General features: G+C 44.9%; 1 protein-coding gene across 3 annotated transcripts in view; it reads right to left on the bottom strand.

Annotated features, from left to right (window-relative positions):
• Positions 1–13,528, bottom strand: part of Frem1 (FRAS1 related extracellular matrix 1) — a 118,738-nt gene that overhangs the window by 41,346 nt on the left and 63,864 nt on the right. For all 3 annotated transcript variants that reach the window (XM_032902365.1, XM_032902370.1, XM_032902378.1), the window contains exons 22-23: positions 10,405–10,600; positions 4,848–5,112 (exon numbers count right to left, since the gene is read on the bottom strand). In XM_032902365.1, the coding sequence (XP_032758256.1) occupies positions 4,848–5,112; positions 10,405–10,600 (461 nt within the window). The remainder of the gene's footprint in view (positions 1–4,847; positions 5,113–10,404; positions 10,601–13,528) is intronic.

Raw genomic sequence — 13,528 nt, 5'->3', positions numbered from 1 at the left:
AGCAAAACCAGGTCGGCAGCGCTCCTGCCTGCAAAATACCAGCAAGGAGACTCCCCTGTGCTCTCTTCCCAACCCAGCAAACATATTCTGAAAGTCAGGGGTGCCCACCCTGAGGTGAGGAGGCCAGCCGCATGGGGGTACTGGTTCTGTCTGCAGGTCCATTTTGTTCGATTTCCCTTGTTTCCTCCCCGTCCCCCTACCCTGCAAAAAGAGGCACCCAGGATGACCAGCGTTCTCATAAAAATTTGGAGAATGACTTGTGGTTTGTCTAGGGGTGCTTGCCTGGTCTGATTTTACCATTACCACAATGCTGTCAAGCTTTCTGCATTTCCTGGCAATAGAGTTGGCTGAAGAATCTGCCATCTGTCATGGCATTTAAAAGATAAAAATGGAATCATAAATAGTGCCAGCTCCTCAGGAAAAAAAAAAAAAAAAGTCCAGCCGGCATGTCAAAATGGAGGACATTAACATGTTCTTTCAGGACCCAGCCGCCAGCAGCTGAAGTCGGCTTGCTAATCGCTCCGTGTCATCTGTCCTACAGTGGGCTGCCAAATCTCTCTTCCAGGCCAGCAGCACCAAACAATGCAGGGGAAATTCATGATTCACAAAATATTTTTGCAGAAGGTAAAATTCAACCATTAGACCCCATTTAATTAATGCTGCCACATCCTACTTTAAAAAAGAGAAAGAGGGAAAATTCTCTACCATAGAATTCATCTCCTTTACCCAGCCAAATCCCTTGCCAAATTTAACAGCAAGCCACATAAATTTGGGTGATTAGATTGGTTGCATATATTTAATTTTTAAAAGGCACCACGATCGCATTTTCATTAAAGAACAGGCACTCGGCTTTGGTCTAGAGCCACCTGACAAACAGCACAGCAGCCCGTGATTGGGTGAGCGAAATGACAAGATTAAAATGTGGATCTCGGGCAGATGCGAGCCTCTTCCATTGTACATATGTAAAACTGCTGGCCCCGGATCAGGACAACGCATTGAAGGGCTTCCTTCGCACAAACAGAGTCTCCACTCATTTCTGCTATGAAAAGGTATATTGCAAAGAATACTTCATTTGTAATAAACCCTCGGTTCCCAAGGAAGTCCTGATGCACAATTGTTACATCAATCATCAGGCGGGGCCTTTGTCCCTCAAATTTAGGATTCTGTGCACAAACTGGTAACCACCACATCACTCTCAAGATGGTGGCTAATGGCCTGGAAGAAAGACATCCCAAGTGCCTGGTGCCCTGCCCAAGGTGATGTGGGTATTCGAACAAGAGCTTCCCCACAGATAAATGAAGGCTCCGGGCTGGATGGGTGCTCTCTGCCCTTTGTGTTCCTCCCCATGGCCCTGTTTCCTAATCTGAGTCACTCAAAAGCCGTCAGGGTAGTCTGTGCCACGAGCTACACAGCCTTCACTCTTGAAATTGTGATTCTACTCTGTATCCATGGTCTCAGCCTTCCTAATGCTGCAGCCCTTTATACAGTCCTCATGCTGTGGTAGCCCCCAAGCATAAAAGAATTCCATTGCTGCTTTCATGACTGTAATGGTGTTACTGGTATGAATCATAATGCAAATATCTGATCTACAGGATATCTGACATGTGACCCCCGAGGGGGTCGAGACCACAGGTTGAGAACCATTGCTCTACATCAACTTTTTATTCTAGTTAAATAAATGTTCTTTGAAAGTAACCTTTTTAACTCTAAATCCAGAAATACTTATGCATTAAAATCTCAATTCCAAAAAAATGCTATATATATATATATATGTATATATATATATATATATATATATACATATATACATACATACAGGAAAACAATGTCTTAAATCCTGGGTAGATGTTCCTCGAGGCTGCAGAGGCAGAGAGTGGGACTCATAATCTTTGTGAAAAAAGGAAAGTATGAAGATTGGGTAGAGAACTCCACACCAACCGGGGCCGTCTCTGGGAACCTCACAGAAGGGTGAGTGAGGCAGCAGGGCCCGCCTCTCACCATCCAGTCCGTTCTTCCATGCAGCTTCCTCCTCCACCAGCCCAAGCCACTTCTCATGTTCATGTCACTACAAACCCAAGTCACTGGCTCCAGGAAATCAGGCCACAAACTTCTGCTGAAGAAAACCTTCAGAGAAACCCGGTACGCAAAACCAAGCAGAAAACAGAATATCAAAAGACAAAGTGGAAGTGAAGGTCCAGTTACTCCATGGAGGTGAGGACCTGAGAGCCTTAGCTCCCTCTGTCTACAGGAGAGCCTGGCAGGGCTTCTGGGAATTTTCCTGGAGGCCCGAGAAGACACTCAGGGCCGTGGATTAGGCCAGCTCGGGGATCCTGGTCCTGAGGCATCAGATTCTCGGAGGGCTTTTCAAAAGACAGATTCCAGCTGAGATTGGAGTTACCAGCAACTGGCACGAGGCCCAAGAATTTGGGCTGTGTAATGGTGCCATGTAAGGTGCTCCCACAGGTGGTGCTCCCTGGGTAACTCTCTGAAGAACTAAGAAAGTAGACACTGCAAGGAAAACAAGCTTTAAAAATGAATCAGGCATTTCACAGGGTCACTAGTCCTGAGTAAGGAAGGGATTTGGGCTTAGGTTGCCACCATCTTAGCATCTCACCTTCACTTGTCTACATCTGTGTCTTCACTCACTGGTTCCTCCAGTAGCCATCAATACTGGAGCTGACAGCCCAGTGGGCAAACACTAGAGAAACAGGAGTGGAGAGAAGCCAAAGGCCCCAGAAATGGGTATAAAACCAAACGCCCTGGTTCTGACAAACATGTGTTAGGCCAAGGAGCACCCACTTCCTTAGCAAACGGGAAACGGGCAGGCACCACTCCCACCTGAATGCACTTATTCCTCCATGATCACGCTTGCTACTGCGAAGATGGAAGGTGCGACCATGGCCAAGGAAAGAATGTCATGCCAATGGCAACACCAGGGTAAGGACAGTGGCAGATAGCGCCAAACTCTCCCTTTGTGCCAAACGTTGCGTGCACCGCGCGGGCCTAACTCATTTGAACCTCCCTATGGCCCTAATTGGCAAGGCCAATGAGCGCTTTCCAGTCCCATAGAAGGAGCAGTAATTCAAGGGGCCATATAACTTGATGACGTTCATGGTGCTGGGAATCACAAAGGCAATAAAAGACCCTGAACCTGTACTTCCACAACGGCAACCACGTACAACTTAAACACAAGAGCCAACTAGAAGAGGAATCCCTCCCTTTTGATGTTTTCATTAATGCACCACAGCACTCAAGCGCGAACACAGTAAAGATATTGCTCAATTAAATACTAATCCTCCTGTTTTAGGACAGCTATAAAGAGGGCATGGAGGGGATGGGTCAGTTCCTAAAGGGCTTGATTTGAAAGCACGCTGACTTGGATCTGAACCCCAATGCCCACATTTAAAAACAAAACAAAACAAACAAACAAACAAACACCCCTGAGTGCACTGGCGAGCGCCTGGTATCGGAATACTGGAGGCAGAGATAGGAAGACTCCTGAGTGCACTGACCAGCCAGCCTGGCCTGCTGGGTAAGATCAAGGACAGGAGACACCTTATCTCAAAAGCAAGGTGGACGGCATTTGGAGATTGACACCAGCTTCGTGCTCCGCCTTCCAAAGGAACATGCACTTGCACACACATGTGCACCACCCCCACATGAACACACATATGAGAGAGAAGGGGAAATATTAGCTCATATCAGTCTGTATTTTTTTGTTGTTGTTGTTGCTGTTGTTTAATACAGGGTTTAATCTAGACCATTCCTCAGAGATCACTTTTTAAAGTTCAAATGGCAAGGAACGTCATCCTTACGGACATGGTGCTTATCACAGCAGGAATTTAAATAGGTGGAATACGAGAGAGAAGAGATGTGAACGTGGCTGCCTGGATAATATACGCTAGGCTCGCTTACCTTACAGTGCACTCCAGAAGTTAAATGGATGTGGTAAGCATCTTACTGGGGATCAATAGTCCTGTATCTATGGCCGACAAACTAATGCTCTCTAACTGGTAAAAAGTAAAGGCTGGATCGATACCCAACGGCTAATCCAAGATCGGCTGGCCCTTGCCCCAGGCCCGGGTCTCCGATTTTATGAAAGACCACGTGCCCAGCTAGCTTCCACTGTCACTAAAGCCCTCAGAATTTCTCCTGCTTTGTGAGACTTGTAACAAACCTCCATGTTTCAGATGAATGCAGATTTGCATTAACGTAGTATCTTTGCCTTTTCACCCCAGGTCGTTATTCATCCCTGTGATTTATTTGATACTGAATCCTTGAGCAGGTGCACAGTCCCCAATTATAACACGGTTTCTATGGGGAAATATGATCCACTTTGTGACAACGTGATTTATGATATAGTTACGGCAACATGTTGTGTCAAAAGGCAGTGTCTGCTCATGCCAAATTTATTATGCTAATATGTGCCTTAGCCTCAGATAGAAAAATGCACTCAGAGCGGGGAAATTACATTTCTGTCTTTCTGGAGCGAGGGTCTTCTCGGTTCTTTGTGTTCCTTTCAGAGAAGGGCTTGAACACGGATCTGCCTATGACACTTAGCTTCTAACCACAGCCGTGGTGGTTTGCCTTGCTCCTGCCATTTTAATAGTGTGTTTTCACCTTTCCTACAGTCGGGAAGCAGAAGAAAGCACAGCTATAGGAGAGCCGGAAAAGTCTTAATGGTCCTTCCTCTAAAAGATTACATTGTTTCGTGTATCCGTAAGCAATGTCCCATGCCAGAAACACACAGTAAAGTGGCTAGTGCCGTGGGGTACACCAACTTCACTCCTTTTCTCTTCCTAAGCATTAATTTAAGGAAGGGGTACACACAAGTGTCGTGGGCTCACCTGAAGCTGTCACCGGGGACGGCAGTCCTGCTCTTGTGTATGTAGCAGACTGCCTGTCCTGCTATGTCCATTTGGCTAAAGCTGGTAATGGGGACTCCAGGAGAGTAGACATACTCCACTTGGCCATACTGTGGTGGGAAAGTGATAAGGTAGAGTAATTCCTCAGGCTTGTCTGCTCCATCCTCAGCCAGAAGAGTGGCAGGCGTCAAGAGACCTCTGTCACCGTTGGCTACCACGAGTGGTTTCGCATGAATGACAATATCACCTGTGTGGCAAGGAAATTTTAGTTAAGATTCATATTTAAAATATTTGATGCCCCCATTGCTAAAGACAGCACATGCTTCAGACACAGGACTTGGAGAAACTGAGCAGGATCTGATCTGGAAGCCTCAACGCTTTCCAAATATTGAAGGCACCGTGTAAGCTGCCAAGGGGAGAAAGCAATCAATAGTTCCTACTCAGCTATAAAATCTCTCACCCTCTATCTTCTTTTTGCAGGAGATGGAGCCATTACAAAAATCCACAACTGGTCAAAATGCAGAGAACAACTGACCTGGGCGCCCAACCCCAACTGATACGTTAACATTGCTACCTAAAGCTCATGGACACAGAAGGGGGTCCAGAAGGGGGCCAGGCAGACTGGAAGTCAGTAGATCAGGGTGTCTGCTGAGACAGCGTATTCTATATATGCGGGAAGCTGCACACATGAAATTCTAACAACATGGTTACCTAACCAAGACTTGAAAAATGGCAATAGTGGCTGACATGCCAATGTAGATGGGGGAAATCTCACAAGGCTCAATCAGCCCTTGGAAGGGGAACTATAGACAACTAATGGCTGCAGAAAGACGCAGAATCGTGTTGTCCAGGAATGAGCCACTGAGACGTTATCCAGCCCCAAGGGGTCAGCCCTCAACATGCATACGTAGGAACACCACTAAACGGACTTAGCAGGGTGCGTGCGTGCGTGCGTGCGTGCGTGCGTGCGTGCGTGCGTGCGTGTGTGCGTGTGTGTGTGTGTGTGTGTGTGTGTAGCAATAGTAATAAAGGAAGAAGAGGCCAATAATTTGAGAGGGGTTGGGGGGGTGAACGGAAGAAATGGGAGGAGTTGGAGAGAAGAGGTAAGGGTGGAAATGAGCAAATACAATATTCACGTATGACATTGTCAAAAAAATTTCAAATTAAAAAAAAAATGTGATTTCCGTGATGGTGACTGTTCATTGTTAACTTGTTTGGATTTAGAATAATCAGGGAAACACAACATTGGCTGTGTCTATTACAGTGTTTCCAGAAATTTTAACCGTTAAAGGCTCTCCTGAATATAGGCAGTGTTATTAATGGGCGGGCCCAGAGTAAATGAAAAGAGAAGGCAAGGTTAGCGCCAGCCTTCATTTTCCTGTTTCCCGAGGGGCCGCTAGCTGCCTCCGGTCCCCACCACTATGCCTCCCACTGTAATGGGCCATCTGGCCCCTTTGCGCTAAAAGCCAAGATCAGCCTCTTGCCCCAAGTTTCCTGTTGTTGAGTGTTCGATTGCAGGAATGGGTAACATAACTAATGCAATGTCCAAAGAAAAGATAAAAGACAAAGGCCAAAAAGTCAACCTGCTATGGGAAGGCCTATGTTTTGGAGACAGGGTTTCTCCGCGTAGCCCTGGCTGTCCTAGAACTCGCTCTGTAGGCCAGGCTGGCCTCAAACTTGGAGATTTGACTGCCTCTGCCTCCCAAGTACTGGGATTAAATGGCTGTGCCACCACCACCTGGCAAGGCCTAACAAACAAGGAAAGAACAAGTCAAAAGGACTTGAGCAAACACTTCACAGAAGAGGCAAGGGCTCATTTTAGAATACACCTACTCTATAGTGTTAAAGGAAATAAAGATGAGAGTAGGAATTAGCGAGATAAAGAGATTAGCACATAGGCTGGTGATAGTTCACAAACCAGGGACTACACTCCAGTTGCATTTACCAGAGATCCACTAAAAACGATCAACTCTAAAATATAAAGCTTTGAGTTGGAGACATAGTTCATCTACAAAGTGCTTGCCTCGCATGCACAAGGACCAAAGCTCAACTCTTATCACCACAAAATAAGTAAACGGTCAAAATGAACGGAGGCTGCATCATGTCAGGCACAGGATGGGGCTCTACTGTGGGGAGGAGCTTTATCCTAACCCCCAGACTACAGATTCAGAGGTTGGGGTGTAGAGGCACCACTTACTGCTAGAGGCTATCTCTTAATGAAAGCTGGAGGCAGAATTGGCTGTAAGTCACAAGGCGCAACTCATAGCCACTGCCCTGTACCACTCCCTCTTCAATAAGCAACACTAAATGGGCAAATATCCAAAAACAAAGGTAAAGTGTGTGAAAATAGATTGAAAGCATAAGAGCCAGTAAGAGTCTTTGTTGAATGTGACTGGCCCTGTATCTTCCTATATTTAACACTTGGTCTCTAGTTGGTGGAAGTGATTGGGAAGGATTGGCAGGTGTGACCTTGAGGTTTCAAAAATGCAGGCCATTTCCTGTTAGATTTCCGCTCCCTGTTTGTGGATGTAAGCTCTCAGCCACTGCTCTGGAGCCATGCCTGCTTGTCTGCTGCCACGGTTCCCACTTGGATGGTTATGAGCTCACCCTGTGGAACTGAATGTCCCACTATTCCCTTGGTCACAGTGTCTCTTCACAGCAATAGAAAAGGGAGAGTAAAGCATCAAGATGGTGTCATTTACTTTTACATTTATTGGATGTGTGTGTGTGTGTGTGTGTGTGTGTGTGTGTCCCCGTGTGTGTGTGTGTGTGTGTGTAGGTCAGGACAATTTGATTTGCAGGAATTGATTCTCTGCTTCCACCATATGCGTTTGATGGATTGAAATCAAGATGTCAGGCTTGGTGTCGAGTTCCTTTACCCAGTGAAATATTTTGTTGGCCTGAAGTGGTATAATTTTACATGAGTATTTCTAACAAAAGCCACTAGTGCATACATACACACACATACACACACACCACGTGACATGACACACACGCTCATACTTACACTGTATCTCTCTCTCTCTCTCTCTCTCTCTCACACACACACACACACACACACACACACAGAGAGAACACACTACACACAACTCACTTACAGCACACAACACCCCCCTACTCCCACTCCAACCCACCCAAACCCTTTCTCTGTTTTTCAAGATATTTGCCAATGTCTGGCAACATCTTGCTTGTTTGTCTGTCTGTCTGTATATAAGCATTTCACGTGTGCATGCATGTGTGTCTGTGCGCTTGTGTGCATGGAACTTGAGTTACAGATGACTCTGAGTCATCATGTGGGTACTAGAAACCAAATGCAGGTCCTCTGCAAAAGCAGCAACTGCTCTTAACTATTGTTTATTCTGTCCAACCAAAATCTGGAGGTATCCCTGGTTGTCATTAATTGAAGATTCTATTGGCTTCTACTGGTCAGAGGCCAGCTATGCTATTAAATATACCACAACTCCCAGGAAATTCCCACCACAAAGATTATTCACTCCGAAATGCCAGGGGTGGTAAGATTTCAGAATTTTGTTTCAAATGACCAAACTGGTATTTGGGGCACACTGTGCTTTTTTTTTCTCCAATTGAAATGACAGAATCAAAGACCATTCTAAATTCAAACGAAAATCTAAGCGGCAGATGCTCTGAGGTAACCACAATAAACACACAGAGGCAGTAAGAGGAACAAAGAAGGCAGAGGAAACGTACGTTGCAGGACACTTTTACCAGGAGCACAGCCACCTCTAGGGGGAGGAAGAGCACCCAGCTCTTGCCTTGCTGCTGCTCTCCAGCACTGTGAGGGCTGAGGCTAGATAAACCACAGCCCTGTGCATCCTAAATGCCTTCTGAAGGTATCCTTTCTGCTGATGTGACAGTCACAACATGTCACATCACAGCTGGAAGGTGGAAGATCGCATCTAACAGGTCCTAGATTGAACTAAGCCTATATTCCAAATAGAGGAGATGGTACAACCAGCTACTCAGTGTGGCTCTATCTGAGGTCAATTGGGGAGATATCACATCAGTTAAGAGCACTGGCTGCTCTTTGTGGAGGACCTAGATTTAGTTCTCAGCAGCTCATAGCCGTTTGTAACTCCAGTATCAGGGTGTCTGACAGCCTCTTCTGGTCTCCACATACACCAGGAATGCAGTGGTGCACAGACACACATGCAAAGAAAGCTCATGCACATGCAAAAGGAATTTAAATAAAAAATATAGATCTCTTTTTAAAAAGCTATCCTTGCAAAGTCATGAGGAATATAGTAAGCAACTGATAAATGACCTGTGAGGTGACATAAATTTAAACAGCAGAAAAACAGGACACAATGCTGTAGAGTGATAAAACAACATACAAAGAAGCAAGAGAACTCCCTGGTGCCCATGGAGTGGCTTCTCTCATTCTGTAAAGCAAGGCAGTGGGAAGAGCGCCTGCGCCGGTATGTCACCTGTCACGTGCCAAAATACTAGTGTATCCCATCTGCCTGGGCATCTTCTGTGCGCACGGTTGTCCTACTTAAGTTTCTGCCATTGTGATAAAAACACTGACCCAAACCAACCTGAGTAAGGAAAGGGTTTCAGCTTGCAGGTTACACACTCCATCATCAAGGGAACCCAAGGGTAGGAACTGGGGGCAGAAACTGAAGCCCACACCATGGAGGGACACTGCTTACTGGTTTGCTCCCATGACGTATTCAGCCTGCTTTCTTCTATATCCCAGGACCAGGAGATAGAGGTTCCAGGGACCAGGACCAGGGGTTGTGCCATCCACAGTAGAGTGGGCCCACCCACATCAATCATTAATCAAGAAAATGTCCCCAGAACTGCCTACAGTCCAATCTGATGGAGACAGTCACAATGGAGACTCCATCTTCCCAGGTGTGGTGTCATGTTGTCAAAACCCACCTAGCGCAGTGCTATGTTTGCAGAGAAGAATAAACATACTCAGAATCATCTACCTCATCTATCTGACTGTCCTTAGTCATAGAACACATCTTATAACTGGAAAACAAGTAAGTGAAATGTAATATAAGCCCCCAAAGAAACAAAATTAACTCATACGAAGAAAAATCAATTCAGGACTATTGTCATTATTGCACACACATAAAATAGATTTATAAAAATTGCAAGTAAATCACTGAATTTAATCCTGAGCATCCTGGCAAACAAGACAAAACAAGGAAACATTAGTCAATAAAGCATGTATTAAGGATCAAAGACAATTGGATCTGAAAATGTTTAGACCCTGGGATTGCGAACAAGATATGATTCTTAACCTCCTGGCGTAAGTTACAATCAAATTATAGAATAGTGGCACTTGAGTATCAAGAAGTTATATATTTCCTCTATTTCTTTGGGTTTGTTCTTTTGTTTTGATTATATTGATGTTTTTGTCTAAGTGTTTCTGCACTATGCATGTGCCTGATCCCTACAGAGGTCAGGAAGTTTGTTTGTCCAATAGTAAATAAATGTGTGTGTTTACACCAGCTCATTTCTACTGACAACTACTGGTCTCACTAAGCATAGACAGACACACTCTTACCTCTTCCTGTGTCTTCAATGATGATGCGACAGTCAAATGCAGGTGACCTGTTGTCCCCGTCCCAGAGGTAGAAGGTAAAGCGGTCTCCATCCTGGGAATGCATTTTACCAGCGTGCGCGTATCTTAGCAAGTTCAAGTCCACATCCTCCTGGGTGCACTGCATGCCAGCGGAGAGAGGGACCCAGTCCCTCCCTATCTGAAAGGTGCCACAGTTAGGCAGGCACCTTGGCTTCCCCAGCTCTGCTAATGGATATGTTTCCCATGCCCCGAAAACCTCTGTTAGGAACACTTGGGGGGAAATTCTACAGTATATTTTTGCCATGGGGCCTTATATTTTTCCTTTCAATGAAATATATTAAAATGATTAAAGACCTCTGGTGAGAAACAGATTCAACCAGAGGACTTTTGACAGTCATTCAAACAGCCCTGGTACTTCCAAGGTATTTATCATCAGTAATCATGGCTGATTAAATAACCCAATTAACAAGAGCAGGTGGGCAATCAGTTGCAGGAATGAGCCGCTTAGAAATGAAGTGTTTTTCCTTTAGAATTCCCTTTTTAAATTTTATTTTAGTTTTTAATTCTGTTTATCTAATAAAATACCTTTTCTTCAACATGGCTTGTATTTCCAAGCTCACTGGGTAAAACAAAGCCAGAGTACACTGGCATCTTCCCCTGGCCCACTCTCTATCCTTACTAAAATCTAAAGAAAGCTGTCAGATTCCCACCCCACACACACACACGTGCGAGAACGTGTACACATAGGCACACATGCATACACACGGTAAGTAGAAAGTATAAACTGTCAATACCATCCACATTTTCCATCGGGATCTTCAAAGCACGAGTTAACCATAATTAAACGTGTTTTGCACAGTTTTGGGCAGAAATTGTGGCATTTTTGTTAGAAGAGGCTTTTATGCTGGCAGAGTGGCTAACAACTGGGGAGGTATTAGGGAATACAATACCAAACCTATATTGTATTTATTATCCCACTTTAATTCTCTTCGGTTCCAAGCATAGCTTTTCTTAAGAATAGCTCACAGAAGTCACTCCATACAACTTGAGAAAAATGTCATTTTCAGTGACTCACCATGCATAGTACACATCAGTTTTCCTGTCTGGTCGAAAGACTAAACCATTTGTGTTTTCTCTTTTCTTGATCATCCACCCCAGTTCCCAGGGAGCCTCCTCCCACACAATCCTTACTTCTGAGTACTCCTACTTGGTGGGATTTCTTCTTCATTATTCTGCCCACCTGACATTTGCAGACCTATGTTTTACGGCAGGCCTGCTGGTTAAAGTTATTTATAGTACAGTAGTTAAGTTGCTTTTTAAAAAATGAGGCCTATTTGCAAATAGAGATTTTCAGACTCGTTTAAAACCTGGCATCGTGGGATCCTACTTAACTTTCCCTCTTGATAATATTCTCCTAGAAATAAAATATAGGGGGAGGCATCGTTTGCCCTCTTGTTTCTAATTCTTTTGTGTTCCCAAATAGGTGTTTGACTCGACAGAATTATCTGATGCCAGAAAGAAGAAGAAAAAAAGAGAAACTAAAATGAAGAAAAACAAACAAACAAACAAAAAATGAAGGGGATCGAACAAGAAAATAAGAATCTGTGAGAAGCAGGGAACCCAGAGGCCCAGTCCCTAGCCTCAGTCAGCCAGCCTCGGTGAGCCCGAGGGAGGTGTGGGAAAATGGTGTGCAGCCTGCTGGGACCCTGGACCCATCTGGATCTTCTCATATCCAAAGCAACTCAGGCCCCAAGCCACCCAAACGTGTGCTCTCTCACTGTGTTTCTGCGTCATTACGCTTTGAAATGAAATAAGGACACAGCTGTACCTCAATTTAAATCAGTCATTGCTCTTCTCTGACTCTCTGTGGTACCCACACTCTGTGACAACCAAGCTGTTCCCCGCAGGATGAATGCTCGCGGCTTTTCTATCCTAAGTTGAGCCTGCGTTAGATTAAGACTCAAGCATTTAGGTAATCACACCGCGGCTGGCTAGATTGTTGCCAGTCTCTAGCCACCATTCAGATCAACGTTCTTTTGACCCACGAGTCAGCTGACCTTCTCAAGTGGCTGATTCGTGATTCATGTTGGTCTAGCCATTAAGCATCATGCCTGCAGTCTGAATAGCCTAGATGTTCGCTATCACGGGACTAAAAGGAATCAAGAGGACGAGCGAGTTAACCCTTCACACGCCTTCACGTTTTGGTGCTTTTTTGCTTTCAATTAAAGGGTTAAGTTTGGGAACAGGTACAAATCCAGGTATGTAGATTTGCTGTCACATCCTTTGCCAGATTTTAATACAGCAGTTACTAGGACAGGACGGCCATTGGCCCATGGGGAAGAAGGACCAGCACACGGGGGGTTGGGGGGGTCTCTCTAGAATAGTGTTTAAGATTTTATCTTCTGGGCTCAAGACCCCATATGAACAACAATGCCAACCAACCAGAGCTTCCAGGGGACTAAGCCACTACCCAAAGACTATACATGGACTGACCCTGGACTCTGACCTCATAGGTAGCAATGAATATCCTAGTAAGAGCACCAGTGGAAGGGAAGCCCTGGGTCCTGCTAAGACTGAACCCCCAGTGAACGTGATTGTTGGGGGGGCGCGGCAATGGGGGAGGATGGGGAGAGGAACACCCATATAGAAGGGAAGGGTTAGGGGATGTTTGCGGAAACCGGAAAGGAATAACATTGAAATGTAAATAAGAAATACTCAAGTTAATAAAAAAAAAAAAAAAAAAAAAAAATTTTTTATCTTCTTGCACATTCATATAGGGCTGGAAAGAGGCTTCATAACAAAGACACTAATAGATACAGATTTTAAATGTTGTCGTGCTCCTGAGAATGGCTTAGAGAATGGCAGAGAAAATGAGAGAGGCAAAAGGAGGGGCACAGGAATGGGAGAGAAGGGCACAGATGTTAAGGAATGAGGGAAGAGGAGGAAAAGAGGGAGGAGAGGCGTGAGGAATGGAGGGGAAAAAGTGGCAACAGATTTAAGTTTTCTTAACAGGAAAAGTAAATATTCTTACTTGGGGTGAAAACTATGCACACTCTAGAATAAATTCAACTGCACAAATGCGTGTGTTGATAAAATTTACATCGAC

This window comes from Rattus rattus, chromosome 1 (assembly GCF_011064425.1).
Source record: "Rattus rattus isolate New Zealand chromosome 1, Rrattus_CSIRO_v1, whole genome shotgun sequence".
In the NCBI taxonomy this organism is placed as follows: Eukaryota; Metazoa; Chordata; class Mammalia; order Rodentia; family Muridae; genus Rattus; species Rattus rattus.
The sequence above is the reverse complement of the archived record's forward strand: the minus strand, read 5'-3'. Positions and strand labels throughout refer to the sequence as shown.